This window comes from Strix uralensis, chromosome 2 (assembly GCF_047716275.1).
Source record: "Strix uralensis isolate ZFMK-TIS-50842 chromosome 2, bStrUra1, whole genome shotgun sequence".
In the NCBI taxonomy this organism is placed as follows: Eukaryota; Metazoa; Chordata; class Aves; order Strigiformes; family Strigidae; genus Strix; species Strix uralensis.
The window spans coordinates 829,256-844,299 of NC_133973.1; the positions used below are offsets into that span (position 1 = coordinate 829,256).

The following is a 15,044-nucleotide window of genomic DNA, read 5'->3' on the forward strand; positions in this document are numbered from 1 at the left end:
GGAGGATATGGGTAGAGCTGGTGTTCAGAGGTTACTCTGAGGATATACCCCTAGCCTGGAAAACCCTTCTCCTACGGCCTGTTCCACTGAAGTCAGTGACACTGTTCACTTCCAAACAGTGTTGGACAACTAGACCTCTACACAGTGACAATTCCACCTAACTTTGGAAAATGGCACTGTTCAGAAAAAAATCCTCTGTGGCTCACTATGTACAGTTGTACCTAAGTTGCACACAAATGCAGCTATATCAGGACCATAGATTTGATGCTAATATAGCCTAAGATTTGTTAAAATACTTTATAGCAGGTTCCCCTACTCTGCCCCAAGAAAAGTTTATAGGGAAATTTGTTTTGCATTCTGCCAAGACAGCTGAGTTAGGCAGCTGCCTAATAATTCTCTATTACCAGAGAATGTTGTTAGGATTAATTCCCAAAGTGTTTCACATTTAAAAGCCCCTGTATCTCGGTTAAATGTATATATAAAAGCTATTCCTTACTACAGTGATTCATGCCCTAACAGTGCTATACACAAAACCTGGTGGATCTAGAAAGAATACGTTGTATGAAGTCATTGTACATTTGATTTGCTTATACTACTGCCATTAAACAGTAGTAGTTCTCATTTTGTTTCAGTACTACTGAAGTATATTACGCTTATTAAAATGAAGCATACTTCCCAGAACCACTAAACATATCTCAGAGAACCTACATTCAAAGGATAAATACCAATTTCCTTACTTTTGATCTATAGGACAGACACTTCCATTTACAGGTACTATGCAAGCGTCTCTACTTTACAGCCAAAATGATTATAGTGCCCAATTTGTGATTTCAGGTATCTTCTAAGACAACATTTGGCATTCTCCTCCAAACTCCAGCCAAGAGACTAGCCTTTGCCAGCCAATTCTGTATAAATTTCCCCAATTACCACACTCCTGATAGAAAATAGGGTTTTTTTTCCTTTTTTATTTCCCTCTCCTTAACTCAAGAGTAAACCTGAACATCCTAGAAATAGATACTAAACACAGGGAAAGGAAGGAGTACAGTAGGTGAAGAAAAGGAAAACGGAATTAAAACCAAGATAATTCTTAGGCTTGAACACCAATTATTTTGATCATATTCCACCCAAGTTTAATTAAAATGTGATCCTGGCATTTGGCTTGAGGCAACAATCTTCTGTGTGATCTCCCTGATTAAGAAACAAAACCAAGTACAGCCAACCTCAGCATTATTTGCATTCAACTCTATTAAGCAGTCGGCACATTAACATGATCTATGGAAGGTTGTCAGCCCATCTGCTAGGCTGCAGATCTAAGAAGTCATTTGCATCACTTGGTAAACACAGGATTTTAGTGTACTTGCCAACCCTACTACACTACCTCCACACCCCCCCAAACCAAAACCAAAAAACCCCAAACCACAACAACAAGACACACACACAGAAAGACCCTCCAAAACCAAAGAAGAAAACCCAGAAGTGACTTTTAACCAAGAGATTTAAACCGGGCAATCTAATGCACTGGAAGTGAGTTATCTAAGGCATGCTCCACTCCGTGCCACACCCTGGTTACTCCCAAAAGGCCAGGAACAGCCTCCCCTGACTGCCTACGTCTCCTCATTCATGGGAAAAGGAAACTGAGCATACACATGAACAAGGTGTGCAGCAGGCCAGCGGATGCACTGGCATGGAGATAAGAGTAAGATTTCTTTTTGCGTAAAAACAGTCACTGGTTGGCATCTGCTTATCTCAAATATCCTCTTACACTAACAATGACTTTGAAAGAGGAGACCACGTTCAATTTTTAAGGGGTGATTTCACTTTCCTCGGCATAAAAAGACAGTACAGGAAGATGGGACTGCATTCAGCTAGCAAATTCCTAATGCACTTACAAAAAGAAATCTGTAAGTTTAAGTTCCCCCACAAAAGAATTATTCTTGAATGCTGGTGCTACATATGTTTAAAACCAAACTTATTTAAATCTTGGAATCAGTTACATATTGCTTGGACACTGTCGGTCAGATCTGCATCTTGGCTAACTTAAGCAATTTCAGGATAATGCCACTGACATTCCTTTTCAGATAAATATTAAATACTAAAAATGCAATGAACAGAAACAGCAACAAACCAACATCTCACCTGTCATTTTCACTGGAAAGTCCACAGTTCTGAAGTCTTGAAAGGGCTAAACGAAAAAATTGCTCTAGAAAGCAAATGTAAAGAAGATTAATGGAACTGTTCAGTGCTTTCCAATATAAAAATAAGCATGCCACCCTGACCACAGCATTTTCAGACACAGTAGTTTTTATGCACTGTGCATAAAAATCTCAAAGTAAGAACACTTGTAATTTAGGACCACAGGTCAATCAATGATGCCAAAGAAATTCAGGTTTATCAGAGCTCCTTTCTGGGAAGCTTTTACTACCCGAACATGCCCCTGTTGGAAAATAGCATGGGATTTTTATCAGAAAAACACCAACTTAGTCACAATAAATAAGCACTGAGTTTCCAAGACCTGCATCCTAATTGACTTTGTTTTTCCTTCTACCCACCTTCAGCTGAAACAGAAGCAGCCTTGACCTAAGAGGAGGGGCCAGCAACAGTAGCAGCATTAGGTATCTTGGGAGGAGGCACCAAACCAGGCTGTGGTCACTGGCCGAGCTGGGCAGAGGCACCTTCCCTCGGCGGGCAGGCACCTGCTGGACACTCAACGTGCCTCTAATTGAGAAGGGGCCTCAACTTGTGTCCAAACGTGCTTCTCCTCACTGCAACCCCAGAAGTACAGGAAAACACACCTTCCTTATTACACTAATGGAGGGCAATTCGAGAGTCTAAAGCCCAGATTCACAGGGTACTAGGAAGGTGCGTCGTCCAGTGCTAAAAATTTTGAGATTTGCGACTTTACAACCCTCTCCAAAAAGGCTACTAAGACCCTCAGGGTCTCCGGCCCGGTTTACTCTGCCCTGAGCAATGCGGGCAGCAGGCATGAGCCAGCAAACACTCTGCAGGGGTACAGCAGCCATGCAATAGCAGGACTACCCCCTGCAGCCCCAGTGACACCTTCCCTGGTGGCACAGGCTAGCCCAGTAAGAGGAAAATTTGCCCCAACCTGGGGACTTGTGCCCCAGTAGGACTCTGGATCCCTACTGGCTTAGGTGTGTTGATCAAACCCCATCACACTGACCCAGCTAATACTGCACCTAGCAAAGCACTAGCTAAATATTTTTAGCACTCCAACCCACGTACAAACGAAAGGAAGCTGAGTAAGCTCCACTCTTCCTCACTCCCACCTTTTCAGAGCTTCTCTGCTAAGAGGGGCAACCCCAACATGGTGTTTTATTTGTTAAAAACAGTAAGGTGCCAGGTCAGAGGGACTAAATAAAACCATTAAGTCACTGCTAGATACCCACAAAAAGGACTGGCATCGGTCAACAGGAAGGACCAGGGCCAGACATTTCGGTGGCTTTACACACCATTTAGGTATTTCTGTTTAAAAACAAGGTACATGGGGAACACAAACCTGCTCTCTTTATTCCATAAGGTAGTTCAAACTTATCACTTCCATGGAACTCCGCCACTCTGATAAAATCATTAGCACACAGGAACGGGTATATTTTGTCAACACTAATGAAGGGAAAAAGTAAGAAATACACATGATGTATTTGCATAAGGCAGTAATTCATGCAGTTGCTTTTAAAAAAGCTTTCTTTACCCTACTTCAAGTATTATCAATTTTTAAAAGAAGAAAATTCATGAACACAAGGAAAGAAAGCAGGTGACAGAAAAGGAGAAGATTTTATAATGAAAAATATAGGTAGAGAGTGAGAGAAAAAGTTATATAAAGTCATTAAAATTGCACGACTGAAAGCTTATACCATGAGACAGCATATTTAAGAGAATACATAACCCGGGAAGATAATTACTAACTTCAGGTTTGAGAAGTATGTAACAGAGGCAGCAAGGAAAATTAAGAGTTGTTATTATAGATGGCAATTTAATAAATGAGATTTGAAACAAAGTGTTTTAACATGAAAATACCGTCTCCTGAAGACATCAGCTTATTTGAGATGTGCTCCCATTTCAAACAAGTGGCACTTTATGGCTGTGCTGACATTAGTAAGTAGTTTGGGGCAACAGGGGTATGTCCATACAGCAAAGTAGTATGGAGTTCTCATGTCCACATTACACACAGCTCATTTGTTTTTTTACTCTGAACTAACTCTAGTAGGGTCCCACTGATTGAACATGCCTTAGCAGCTGAAGTACATTGGATGTGCTCCTGCAATGCATCTTCTGGCTTAGGCAGAAGTCAGATGTCTGAAAGGAGCCCAGTGCACACGTGCCAGGGCCACCCTGTGACGGGAAGCATGGCATGTGGAGATCACAAGGTTTGCCACAACAGCACATTCCTCTTGCAAACCAGATCATGACAGTGTCGTACCTTATGAGCATCAAGACAGAATGGGTCACTCCTTTCTTCAAAAGACAGTAACCACAGACAAGGGTTATCTCATAGCAGGGAAGGAACCCTTATTACCACATCTGCCAAGTCAAGCCAAATGCATGAACAGCAGACCCAACCCTGTCACATGCTACCGTGCCCTTGGCTTCACCTTGGAGTTAAGTGGACAAGCACTCACAGAACTGGTTGACTTCGTAGCGATCCTGCACACCACGTCTTATATTAAAATGTTAACACAGAACTATACAGTTACAGTGACAAAAACCTAGTGTTGATCATAAATACTGACAGCCAGCACATGACTTGTTTCTCCATTAAGAATAAGCTGTGAAAAAAACCCTCCCTCTCAGTTTCACAAATCAGGTATCTCACTCTAAGCTCTACATATTCAGAGGATACTAACAGTAAAAACAAAACAACAAAAAAACCCAACAAAACCCAGCAGAACACCACAGCCCACACACCAAGAACTAGGCCATAAGTTAACTAAGCAGGACCAGCTAACTTTGAGACATCATGCACTAAACGCCCACAATAAATTTAATAACTTGCCTTGCTGTTCAGAAACAGCTGGTAAGCTTAGACATAATAAATAATTTACCTACTGCAAAGAGATTCTTAATTCTAGCTCTTCCAGCTCTGGTTACTTTCCAATAAGTAATTCTACCAGGTTAGAAATCCTTTCAACCTCCCCAGGCTACTGCCAAAGTGCACAGACCAGATCTTCAGCTCACACACACTACCTCTGTCAGGGAGCTATGGAAATACATGAGACTCCTTCAGCTAGGACTTGGTCTAAATATCTTCCCAAGCTTTCTCAGAGCCATACTCGGTGTTTGCTCAGGTAAAACACAAAGCCAACAATATAGCCTGTCTGCTTCTGGTCCTGCAGCAGTTCCCTGATCTCTCATTTAAGACTTGTGCTTCCAATAACAAAAGCTCCCAGTACTTCCTCACAAAACTTTTGGATGCAGTTTCGTAACCAGACACCTCCTTTGTTTTGGGTTGAAGCTCTTCCTTTTTTCATCTGAGTGCTTCCTTACAAAGGAAGCTTCTCTTCCTATGAGTACCTTACAAGGGAGGACACCTACACACAATTTAACAATACTATCAGAGGAACAAAAGCATGAATAATCCCAAATTTCCTTAAAATTACATTCCATTAAAATTCCATTGAAGGAGAAGAATCATTAAAGATTGGATGAATTTTGCACATTTCATACTCCTCTTTCTAAATAAAATGAGGGTCCCTGGCTGCTACAGAAATACTTAGCTACCAAAAAATCTTCATTTTTTAAGTCCAGGTCTTAATAGCAGAACGATGGAGTTTCAGTCTTGGATGTGAAGGCTTCTTTTACAGTAAAAGCATGGGGGGTGTGTGGGGGTGTGTGTGTAATTAAGGCTTGTATTTCAATCATTAAAATAGTTTCACTGTTACTAGCTACGGTATCTGAAGGGGAAGTATTTATTTATTCAGTACATACACCACCAGCATGTTGAGCTAGTTGTGGGTTTTGCTCAAATCTGATCAGTGGCAAGCTAAACAATTTGTGTTGCCACAACCACGAAAAGCAGAAAATGAACCCAAGCCCAAAAGCTGTATTTCAGAGGTAAATCAAAATGCAAAATAGTCCAGAATATGTAAATAGCCTACTTCTACCTCAGTCAGCACAGCCTTTGCTTTCCTCCCCACTTCCCACAGAAGACTCACCCCAGTAAAGATTCAAATGCTGGTTTCAGGAGACAAGTGTCCAGTGCATTCCTTCTCTCCACAGCCGTAGGTGGCAGCCTGCAAAAGAATTTCAAAGAAATAGAAAGAACAGGAATGGGTGCCAGCAACAAGGTAGGGAAACTTGGACAAGCCAAATTAGTAAAAACCGATTAGCGAGTTAACACCACACCAAGTTTTTGGGACTGCCTCTCTATTATAAAGATGGATCTTTCTTGTTGAGGTAAGACTACTTTTACTAGTAAAGGCTTTTATCTCACGGTGCTGCTCCAGGGGGTCTGCAACCTCCCTTGCTCAGCAACTATCAAAGCAGCCACAGCCAGAGGTGAGATGTCAGGCTCACCTGCAGAGAAGCGGGACACGTGGGCTGAACCACCTCTGCAGCCATACCAGATAGCATCACCAGCGCCCCTCAGAGAGGAGAGGGGAGTCTTGTTTGGAGAGGGGAATAGACAGCACCACATAGGGTACTTCAAGGAAAATTAGATTCTCTGGGGATAAGGCATTCCTCTCATAATAAGGCTAAGACTTACACTTCTAAGCACATTCCCGCCTTGGGGATTTAGCCCAATTAATAACAAATATGAAGCCCAGAAGAGAGGGTAAAGTTCAGTGGGAGCAACATGTGCATCTGGGCTGCATTAAGAACAGAAGGATGAAACCACCACATGAGAACCACAAGCCAAACAGACCATTAAGGTTAATTGCTTTTGGTAACCTTGAGTTGTCACGTGAATACCGACACTGAGAAAGCACCCTGTGAAATGTATCAGCTGGCCAGCTCGTTGCTTTCCAGCATCAGCCTCACAGATGACATTCTGCAGGATGGCTTCAGAGAGAACAGAGACCTGCTTTTAAGTTTTAGCATAGGCGCCCATTAGTCCCACAAACCTAATTGCAGGAATTTACTAGCACAAGATCTGCTTATATACGCATTTGAACACCACAAGTGAACCACACCTCTGATTTATTAAATTTGAAGCACAAAAGTTGCCCTTGTAGCTCTGCTAATTTCATTCAGGCATAACTCAGAATTGCAGAAATTTGGAAGTTGTAAACAAATATTTTTCCAACAGTTCATCGCTTGTTACAGACAGTCACTGTAACTGGCCATAAATATTAACCAAACACCAGAAACATGACATGGACAAATTCCTTTCTGCCAGACGTTTCACAGTTGTGCTCGTAACACAAACAGCCAATGGACACTGCTGTACAATAACCAGTTGAACAGGAAGCCTACAGACAAAGACTATGGATTTTAGTCTCAATCCCTCCCACCTGCCCAAAACCCAACCAACCAACCAAACAAAAAAAAAAAGCCCACCACAAAAATACTCAACTGCTGAACTTACTGAGTAACTCCACTAGTCTCATAGGAAGGAGGAGCCCTCACAGAGGAAGTCTGTCCATAAAAGCTAATCCTGCAAAAAGGGAAACGTCACGAAACCGTGGTTTGCGATAAACAAACCACAACAGAAAGCCATTCACATCAATTGTATGCTATAAACAAGAAAAATAGAGGCATGTCAATCACTACTTTTAAACGCTATCACTGTGATCTTCATAACACAAACACACTGGTCAGTCCTGGCCACAGCTGTGCAAAGGCCAGTGAAAACTCAACTGCTTCGATAAGCACCCTGAATTTTAGGTCCCAAGCCACCTGTCCTGTGCAGCCTGGAGACAGTGAAGGCTCACTTCCCACAAGGTTGCCACCGGGACTCAACAAATTTCAGCTTTTCGAAAGGTGCCCACTACACCTGCAGTCGTTCCCATGTGTGGAGCAGGTCTCTCCCACATCATTTATCAGACATCTAAAGGAACAAGCTAACAAACAACACACATGGAGTGGGAGGAGATATGGACACGTGACACACACAAGTAAGATCTCCCCTCACCTGAACACCTACTTTCATGAAACTCAGAGGGGCTCCCTATCTCTGAGATCCCCACCTCTCCATACAACCAGGCTCAAATCCACTAGTAGGTTTAAACGTGACACAAGAGGGGGTGACAGGACAGAACGATCACATTCATTCCCTCACAGTATGAACAACACCAACCACAAAATACCCACACAGAGTAGCAATCACTTCTGTTGATTACCAGCAAACTGCTGTTCAGCAACTCACAGCCACATCTCTCACACAGCCGTGAGGGTGTTTGCACTGTAAGTGAACAAAGCATCACCATACCAGTAGAGGTTATTTCTCCACAGATTTCCGTGCAGTATACCATACATAACAGCAGCAGCCAGGATAAAAAACAGAAGAATTCGTTTCATGACTGGTAGACCTGAAACGTAAGAAAAACAAAACAAATTTAAATCCAAGTTCTGCTATTAACGTGAACTTTTATAAAGCATCTTGAAACCTATGGAAGGAAATCATCGTTACTACAACCGTTCACCACCACCACAGATTTGATCCCTCAGGTTTGGTTTCTCACACAAAGTCCCAGTGACAGGAGCTGAACACTGCTTTGCACCTACCACACATGCATACTCTGCACCGAAGCACTAAGAGAGGTTCACTCTAGGTTCTCCTTGAGGACACAGGAAGAAAATGGGCTCTTCCGGAAGCATGTCAGAGTAGGAGCTCCTTTCTATCGACTGGCAGCCCAAAGAAACCAGCGTCTTGGGTCAGAAACTGGCCTTTACAGGTATCTGCACTTCTCCTCTTTCTTACACCACCCACTACCAGTTTCCCTAATTACACAGTTAAACAAGCATTGGCACTTTGCAGGAGGCAGATAGGCTGATGCCGATGAAGCAGAACAGGGTATGAGCTGACACAAGTTGCTACTGGCTTTTTTAGGATCACTGAATATTATTAAAGTCTGGGTTTGGGCATCTAAAGCTGCACTGAAGTTGTCTGCTTGTGCCCTCACGTCCTGCAGAGTCTCCATCTCTTGACACAGGCCAGACTTCATTGCTTAAGTAACAGAAAAATGCTATTTTCACACATTGCAAAGTGAGGAAGAGAAGTTAGCACCCAATCTGTGGAACTTACTACATTATGGAGAAATAACAGAGAATGTCTTCATTTTTCAAATAAGAGTTTTCACCTCACTGCACAGTCTAGCAAAAGAAAAACAGAAATATCAAAAGCTCATGTATCTGGCAAGACACACCGGGGGAAAATCAAGTTCTGCATAGCTCACGTCTAACACACTGAGCTGCCCTTTCAGTAGCTATGAATGAACTCTTGTTGCTTAATCTTGTGAAAGTCCAAAATAGCCTTTCTGGCCACAAATTACTGTGGAAATTTACTTGAGAGCTATATCCTTCTATTATTTTCACTTGTCCCCCTATCATGGTAAGCAGGTTCAATGCACACAATGAATAAACACCTACTTGCACATCTATATTTTAAAGTGAAGGTAACAAACAAGCTGTCCAGCAAAAACAAGCCAAACCCAATCATACTGCTGCATTTTCCAAGAGCAGAGCCTTTGGCTTTACAGTTTGGGTTTTGCAGGGGTTGTTTTGGTTTAAATTTTTTTTTTTTTTAAATTCTATGTTGCTTTTTAAAATATTTATAGAGTTACTGTTATTTTAAACCTGTGTTAAACACTCCTAAGGCAATAAAACTCCAAATAGCTATAGTCCAAGTGATTTATAGCAGTATGCTTTATATAGTACCATCTTAACATCATACTTTGTATTAAAGGCCAAGAAACTACTAGAGAGCTGCATTTTGTTATTAGAAATTGAGAAGCAAACTACTGCCACTCACACAGCTTCAACCCTGAAGAAATGCCTAACTGAACTATTTGTTACAACGACTTGAGAGCAACAAGCCACCACTTCCTTACTTCCCCCTCCCCATATCCTTCACAGGAGTTTAATTGCAGAGTGAGAGTTTTATACAGCATCTAGCAGTAACTAAACCATGCAATGAACAAGCTATAATCTATCAACCTTAAGTATATCCTCCAGGCCGTCCCACTCTATTCTGGATGAAATATTCATAGGCTGCAGCTGTTGCAATTTCAACCTTTCATCCCTTGTTGGGAAGTCACACTGCCTCCTTTACAGTTCCAACTCCCTCGAGTCTTCTTGAAGAGTCACTGCAAATTTTTTTTTTTGACAGACACTCTCAACTTCTAGAGCAAACCCTGAGTTTTATTAATAATTTTGTAAGTCTTTCCCTAAAACTGCAAGAACATTACAAGAAAACTCACCTACTGGGTTTAGTCAAGTGTCACTAAGAGCAATTGGCTCATCATCTTGCGTGCCACCATGTGGCACGTACAGGACAACCAGGTGATCAGGCCCCAGTCAGCATGGGTTTATGAAAGGCAGGTCCTGCTTGACAAACCTGATCTCCTTCTATGACACGATGACCTGCTTAGTGGATGAGGGAAAGGCTGTGGATGTTGTCTACCTAGACTTTAGTCAAGCTTTTGACACCGTTTCCCACAGCGTTCCAGAGAAACTGGCTGGTCACAGCTTGGATAGGTGTACTCTTTGCTGAGTAACAAACTGACTGGATGGCCGGGCCCAAAGAGTTGTGGTGAACGGAGTTAAATCCAGTTGGCAGCTGGTCACAAGTGGTGTTCCCCAGGGCTCAGTATTGGAACTAGTTCTGTTTAGTATCTTCATCAATTATCTGGATGAGGGGATCAAGTGCACCCTAAGTTTGCAGATGACGCCAAGTTGGGTGGGAGCGTTGATCTGCTCGAGGGTAGGGAGGCTCTGCAGAGAGACCTGGACAGGCTGGAGCGATGGGCTGAGGCCAACTGGAGGAGTTTCAATAAGGCCAAATGCCGGGTGCTGCACTTGGGCCACAACAACCCCCAGCAGCGCTACAGGCTTGGGGAGGAGTGGCTGGAGAGCTGCCTGGCAGAAAAGGACCCAGGAGTACTGGTTGATAGTCAGCTGAATATGAGCCAGCACTGTGGCCAAGACATCCTATAGCATCCTGGCTTGTATCAGCAATAGTGTGGTCAGCAGGACTAGGGCAGTGATCATCCCCATGTACTTGGCACTGGTGAGGCCGCACCTCAAGTACTGTGTTCAGTTTTGGGCCCCTCACTACAAGAAAGACACTGAGGGGCTGGAGTGTGTCCAGAGAAGGGCAACAAAGCTGGTGAAGGGTCTGGAGCACAAGTCTTATGAGGAACAGCTGAAGGAACTGGGGTTGTTTAGCTGGGAGGAGGCTGAGGGGAGACCTTATCACGCTCTACAACTGCCTGTAAGGAGGTTGTAGTGAGGTGGGTGTCAGTCTCTTCTCCCAAGTAACAAGGGATAGGATGAGAGGGAATGGCCTCAAGTTGCACCAGAGGAGGTTTACCTTGGATATTAGGAAAAATTTCTTCACTGAAAGGGTTGTCAAGAAGTGGAAGTGGTTGAGTCACCATCCCTGGAGGTATTTAAAAGACATGTAGGTGTGGTGCTTAGGGACACGGTTTAGGGGTGGACTTGGCAGTGTTAGGTTAACGGTTGGACTCAATTTTAAAGGTCTTTTCCCAGCTCAACGATTCTATGATTTACTTGAAAAAGATACTGTGCTCTTTTGGGTTTTCTTCCTTTCATTGTCAGTATTTTTACCCCCTCCTGCTTTGCAAAAGTTTGCTACAATATCCCACTAAAGTGGAAATCAAGTGTTTACTTTTCACTCCCTTAATTCAATCAATGCAAACTTCAGTTAAACAACAGAACATAACTAATTAGCTCTTTATCTGAAGCTGCTAAATTAACACTGATTGACTCGCTGACTTTGCTAACTTCAGTGTAAAAGAGAACCTTGCTGAAGAGTCCAATGAAGTTACAGAGAAAAGACAAGGCAAAGCTGCCTATAAACAGTCTTAAAAAAAACCCCAATTCATAACAGTATTATTCACAGAGAAAAAAATGTTCTGTTTGTATTTACAAAGGTAATTAGTATAGCCTGCAAAAATGTAATTAAAACAAGAGGATATAAGTCAACATTGTTCTTCAAACAGGATCATAAGGAATCTGTAACAGCTTTCAGTATCTTATGTAGGACATTCAGCCTGGCACACACGTGAGAATGGAGCATCATTAAGGGTGTACTTAGCTCTTAGGAACATAAAATGGTCTTTAATTATACGAGTGTCTTCTCAGCATCCCATCCCCCAGTGCCTGGCTTCATTCAGTGCTTTGAAGAGAAAGTTCTGTAGTCAAGAAAGATGGTCTTTTTAGTGAAGACTTTGTTAACCTGGTTTAGTAAACAGAACCATTACCTTGTTTACAGTAGAAATTATTCTGGGTGTATTTTTAACGGTGACAGCATTTTCCAGCTCTCCCTCTCTATTTAAAATAGCTTAAGTGTTATAGAAAGTTAATCAAAGGAAAACAAACTCCTTCAATGCAAATACCGCACTAGAAAATTCCCATAGTCAGAGATATAAGAAAAAAGGCAATTGAGAAGACACAGTTCACATGTAAAATGACAGTCCTGTTCCAGCTTATTTACCATAACACAAGACCCAGCATCTTGATTTAAGCCTCTCAACCTGACTGACAGAGGTCACGGTGCCCTTAGGTCCAGGTCAGTCAGGTTGAGCAAAACAAGGAGGACAAAGCTGGAACTCAACTAATCCAATTCTCTCCTCTTTCTAAAAGGCCTACAGTGATCCACACAATGAAAGGGGTGAGGAACCCAGCACGCCAATGCCTGATATTCACACTGTTAGCTGGTTAATCTTCTGCAAGTAAACAAGCAACGGGATGCATAAGTGTTGTAAAAAGATTGATGAGCATTTTTTAATAAGAATCTAAGCTAACTTCCACTGTTCAACTTCCCACCCCCGCCAAGGCAGACCTACAATTACAGAATTAGATAAGACAGACTCTGTTACAGTATTGGGAGATCAGCCTGCATCTCCTGTGGACAGATGGCTCCACCCCAGCTCCCACCAACCCACCACAGAGTCACATTTGGGTATATGAGAAATTAGCTATATAAGCCCAGGGGCTTTTGTTCCCTTGGTGGAAGTGGGGAACCAACATCCTTGTCACAGCTGCACCTTTACTTACAATTAGTCATTATTCTGCTACTTCAGTAAGTGTGGCATCTGATAAGAGCCACTATCTCACAGCCTCTGTTTATCTTTCAACTTACACATGCAGTTGATGCAGCCATGCCACCAAATAATCACATGGGAAACTACAGCCATTGGGCTGGGCAATCACATGACCACACTACAATTGCTTTTCTTCATAGCACTTGCAAGCCTTCTTCCTGCTTTCTTGCTTAAAATTAATAATACAAGGCAGGAGGCTTTTTAATCTGTCCTACTTATTTTTTTGTAAAGCACCTTTGACTATTACTAAAGTAAACAGTTAATAAATATTTAATTTAAAAGTAGTTACTAAATTAAATATTATTCATCTTAAAACAATCTTAGCTCCATACCTAGTCTTGTGACAGTTTAACTTCTTGCTGCTGCAATTAACTGACAGCAGGAAAATTTCAGCTCACTCAGACCTCAAATTCCCAGACCTTGTAGTTGTGGGGGAGGAAGGGAAGTGAGCTTGAGAATGTGCTTTGAGTGGACCTTAAAATTTAAAGAGACAGCGGAAGAAGCAGATAAAAGCCTACTAAAAAGTTTAAAAAGAAACATCAGGATTTTTAAGATGTAGTCAGTGTTTTGTGGGCTTGCTTGTGATCCCCAGTCCTGCAGCACTGCTTCCTTTGGGTCAGGATGTAGGGCATGCCTGGTGGAACCACACAGCAAAAGGACAACCAAGAAGGGAGTTTTCTCATGTCATCATTTGTCTCAAGTTCAGCTGCCAAAACATGAGCACATTATGGCACATATCTACATATTTCTTCTGCCAAATCTATACACTATTCATCATTAACTCTTCCGGTACTTGCTCTAAGTACGTGCATAGTTCATTAATTTACCCCCTCTTCAGCAAGGAAGCGCTGTAGAGGACGATGCAATAGCACTGCAGCAGAGTCCTAACGGTACTGAAGTGGCCGAGTCAGTCTAGTGCCTTCCCTCACACACTCCTTAAATTTTTTCATCATTTCCAATGCTCTTTTATGATTTTAGTTTATTAAGAAACAGAAGTCCCCAGAAATATTAAGTTTAAATAAGGAAGGTAGATATATCGGATTATCCTAGCAAAGCAGCCCTCAGTTAGAACTACGTTTCTAACTCTCCAACAACAGTGACTTGGTTTTGAAGTGGTAAGTTTAACAGCATCTTAATGGGAAAAGATTCTTGCTAACCTGCCCCACCCCACACAAAACCAAAGCAGTTATTCCTGTTCCTGAAGGCCTGCACAAACCATGACACCAAAAAACTAAAGTTTTACTGTGTCAAAATGTCATTGGAGACTTCCATCATCACACCACACCTATAATCTGACATTTTCTGGCTCTTTCTGCCCTAATCTCTTTCAACAATGAGGGAATAAGCGGTAGAGGAAGAGTTTGCTGACTGTGAGATCTAGAGACTTCTTCCCCTCCAAGAGCATACAGAACCAACCATTTACTTCCACAGCATCCTGATAACTGTGACACAAGACAGTCTTCCTCCAGAGACAGCTTCTCTTTGTTAAGGAAGCTTTCCAAGGTTTCCCCTCAATTTCCCCTTTCTCCAACTATGGCAGAAGACCTGAAAAGAAATAGCAAGATCGTATTTTCTCCAAGTACTCAACAGCAAGCAATGATGTCCAGTAGATTTTACTAAATCACAGTAGTAGCAATGTTCAGCCGATTCAGCCAACCCTTGTTCTTCATTAAGCTACTACAGCCAGAAATGCAGCCTCTACTGACATTAACCTACTGGGGAGAGACAGACTAGAGCTGTGTCCACCTCTGACCTTTTGCATGGCTGCACACTAATTCAGGACAGGCTGCAAGAGGTAAT

The 15,044-nt window shown here is 42.3% G+C and overlaps 1 protein-coding gene across 10 annotated transcripts in view; it reads right to left on the reverse strand.

The window, feature by feature from the left end:
• The window catches only part of ST3GAL6 (ST3 beta-galactoside alpha-2,3-sialyltransferase 6), a 79,808-nt gene that overhangs the window by 15,804 nt on the left and 48,960 nt on the right, over positions 1 to 15,044 (reverse strand). For 8 of the 10 annotated variants that reach the window (XM_074852096.1, XM_074852084.1, XM_074852076.1 and 5 more), the window contains 5 exons: positions 8,387 to 8,486; positions 7,544 to 7,612; positions 6,171 to 6,248; positions 3,518 to 3,621; positions 2,137 to 2,200 (listed from right to left, as the gene is read on the reverse strand). In XM_074852096.1, the coding sequence (XP_074708197.1) occupies positions 2,137 to 2,200; positions 3,518 to 3,621; positions 6,171 to 6,248; positions 7,544 to 7,612; positions 8,387 to 8,475 (404 nt within the window). In that variant the 5' untranslated portion in view covers positions 8,476 to 8,486. Of the gene's footprint in view, positions 1 to 2,136; positions 2,201 to 3,517; positions 3,622 to 6,170; positions 6,249 to 7,543; positions 7,613 to 8,386; positions 8,487 to 9,202; positions 9,271 to 10,113; positions 10,775 to 15,044 lie in introns of those variants that run through there. The other 2 variants (XM_074852138.1, XM_074852146.1) reach the window with 2 other exon arrangements.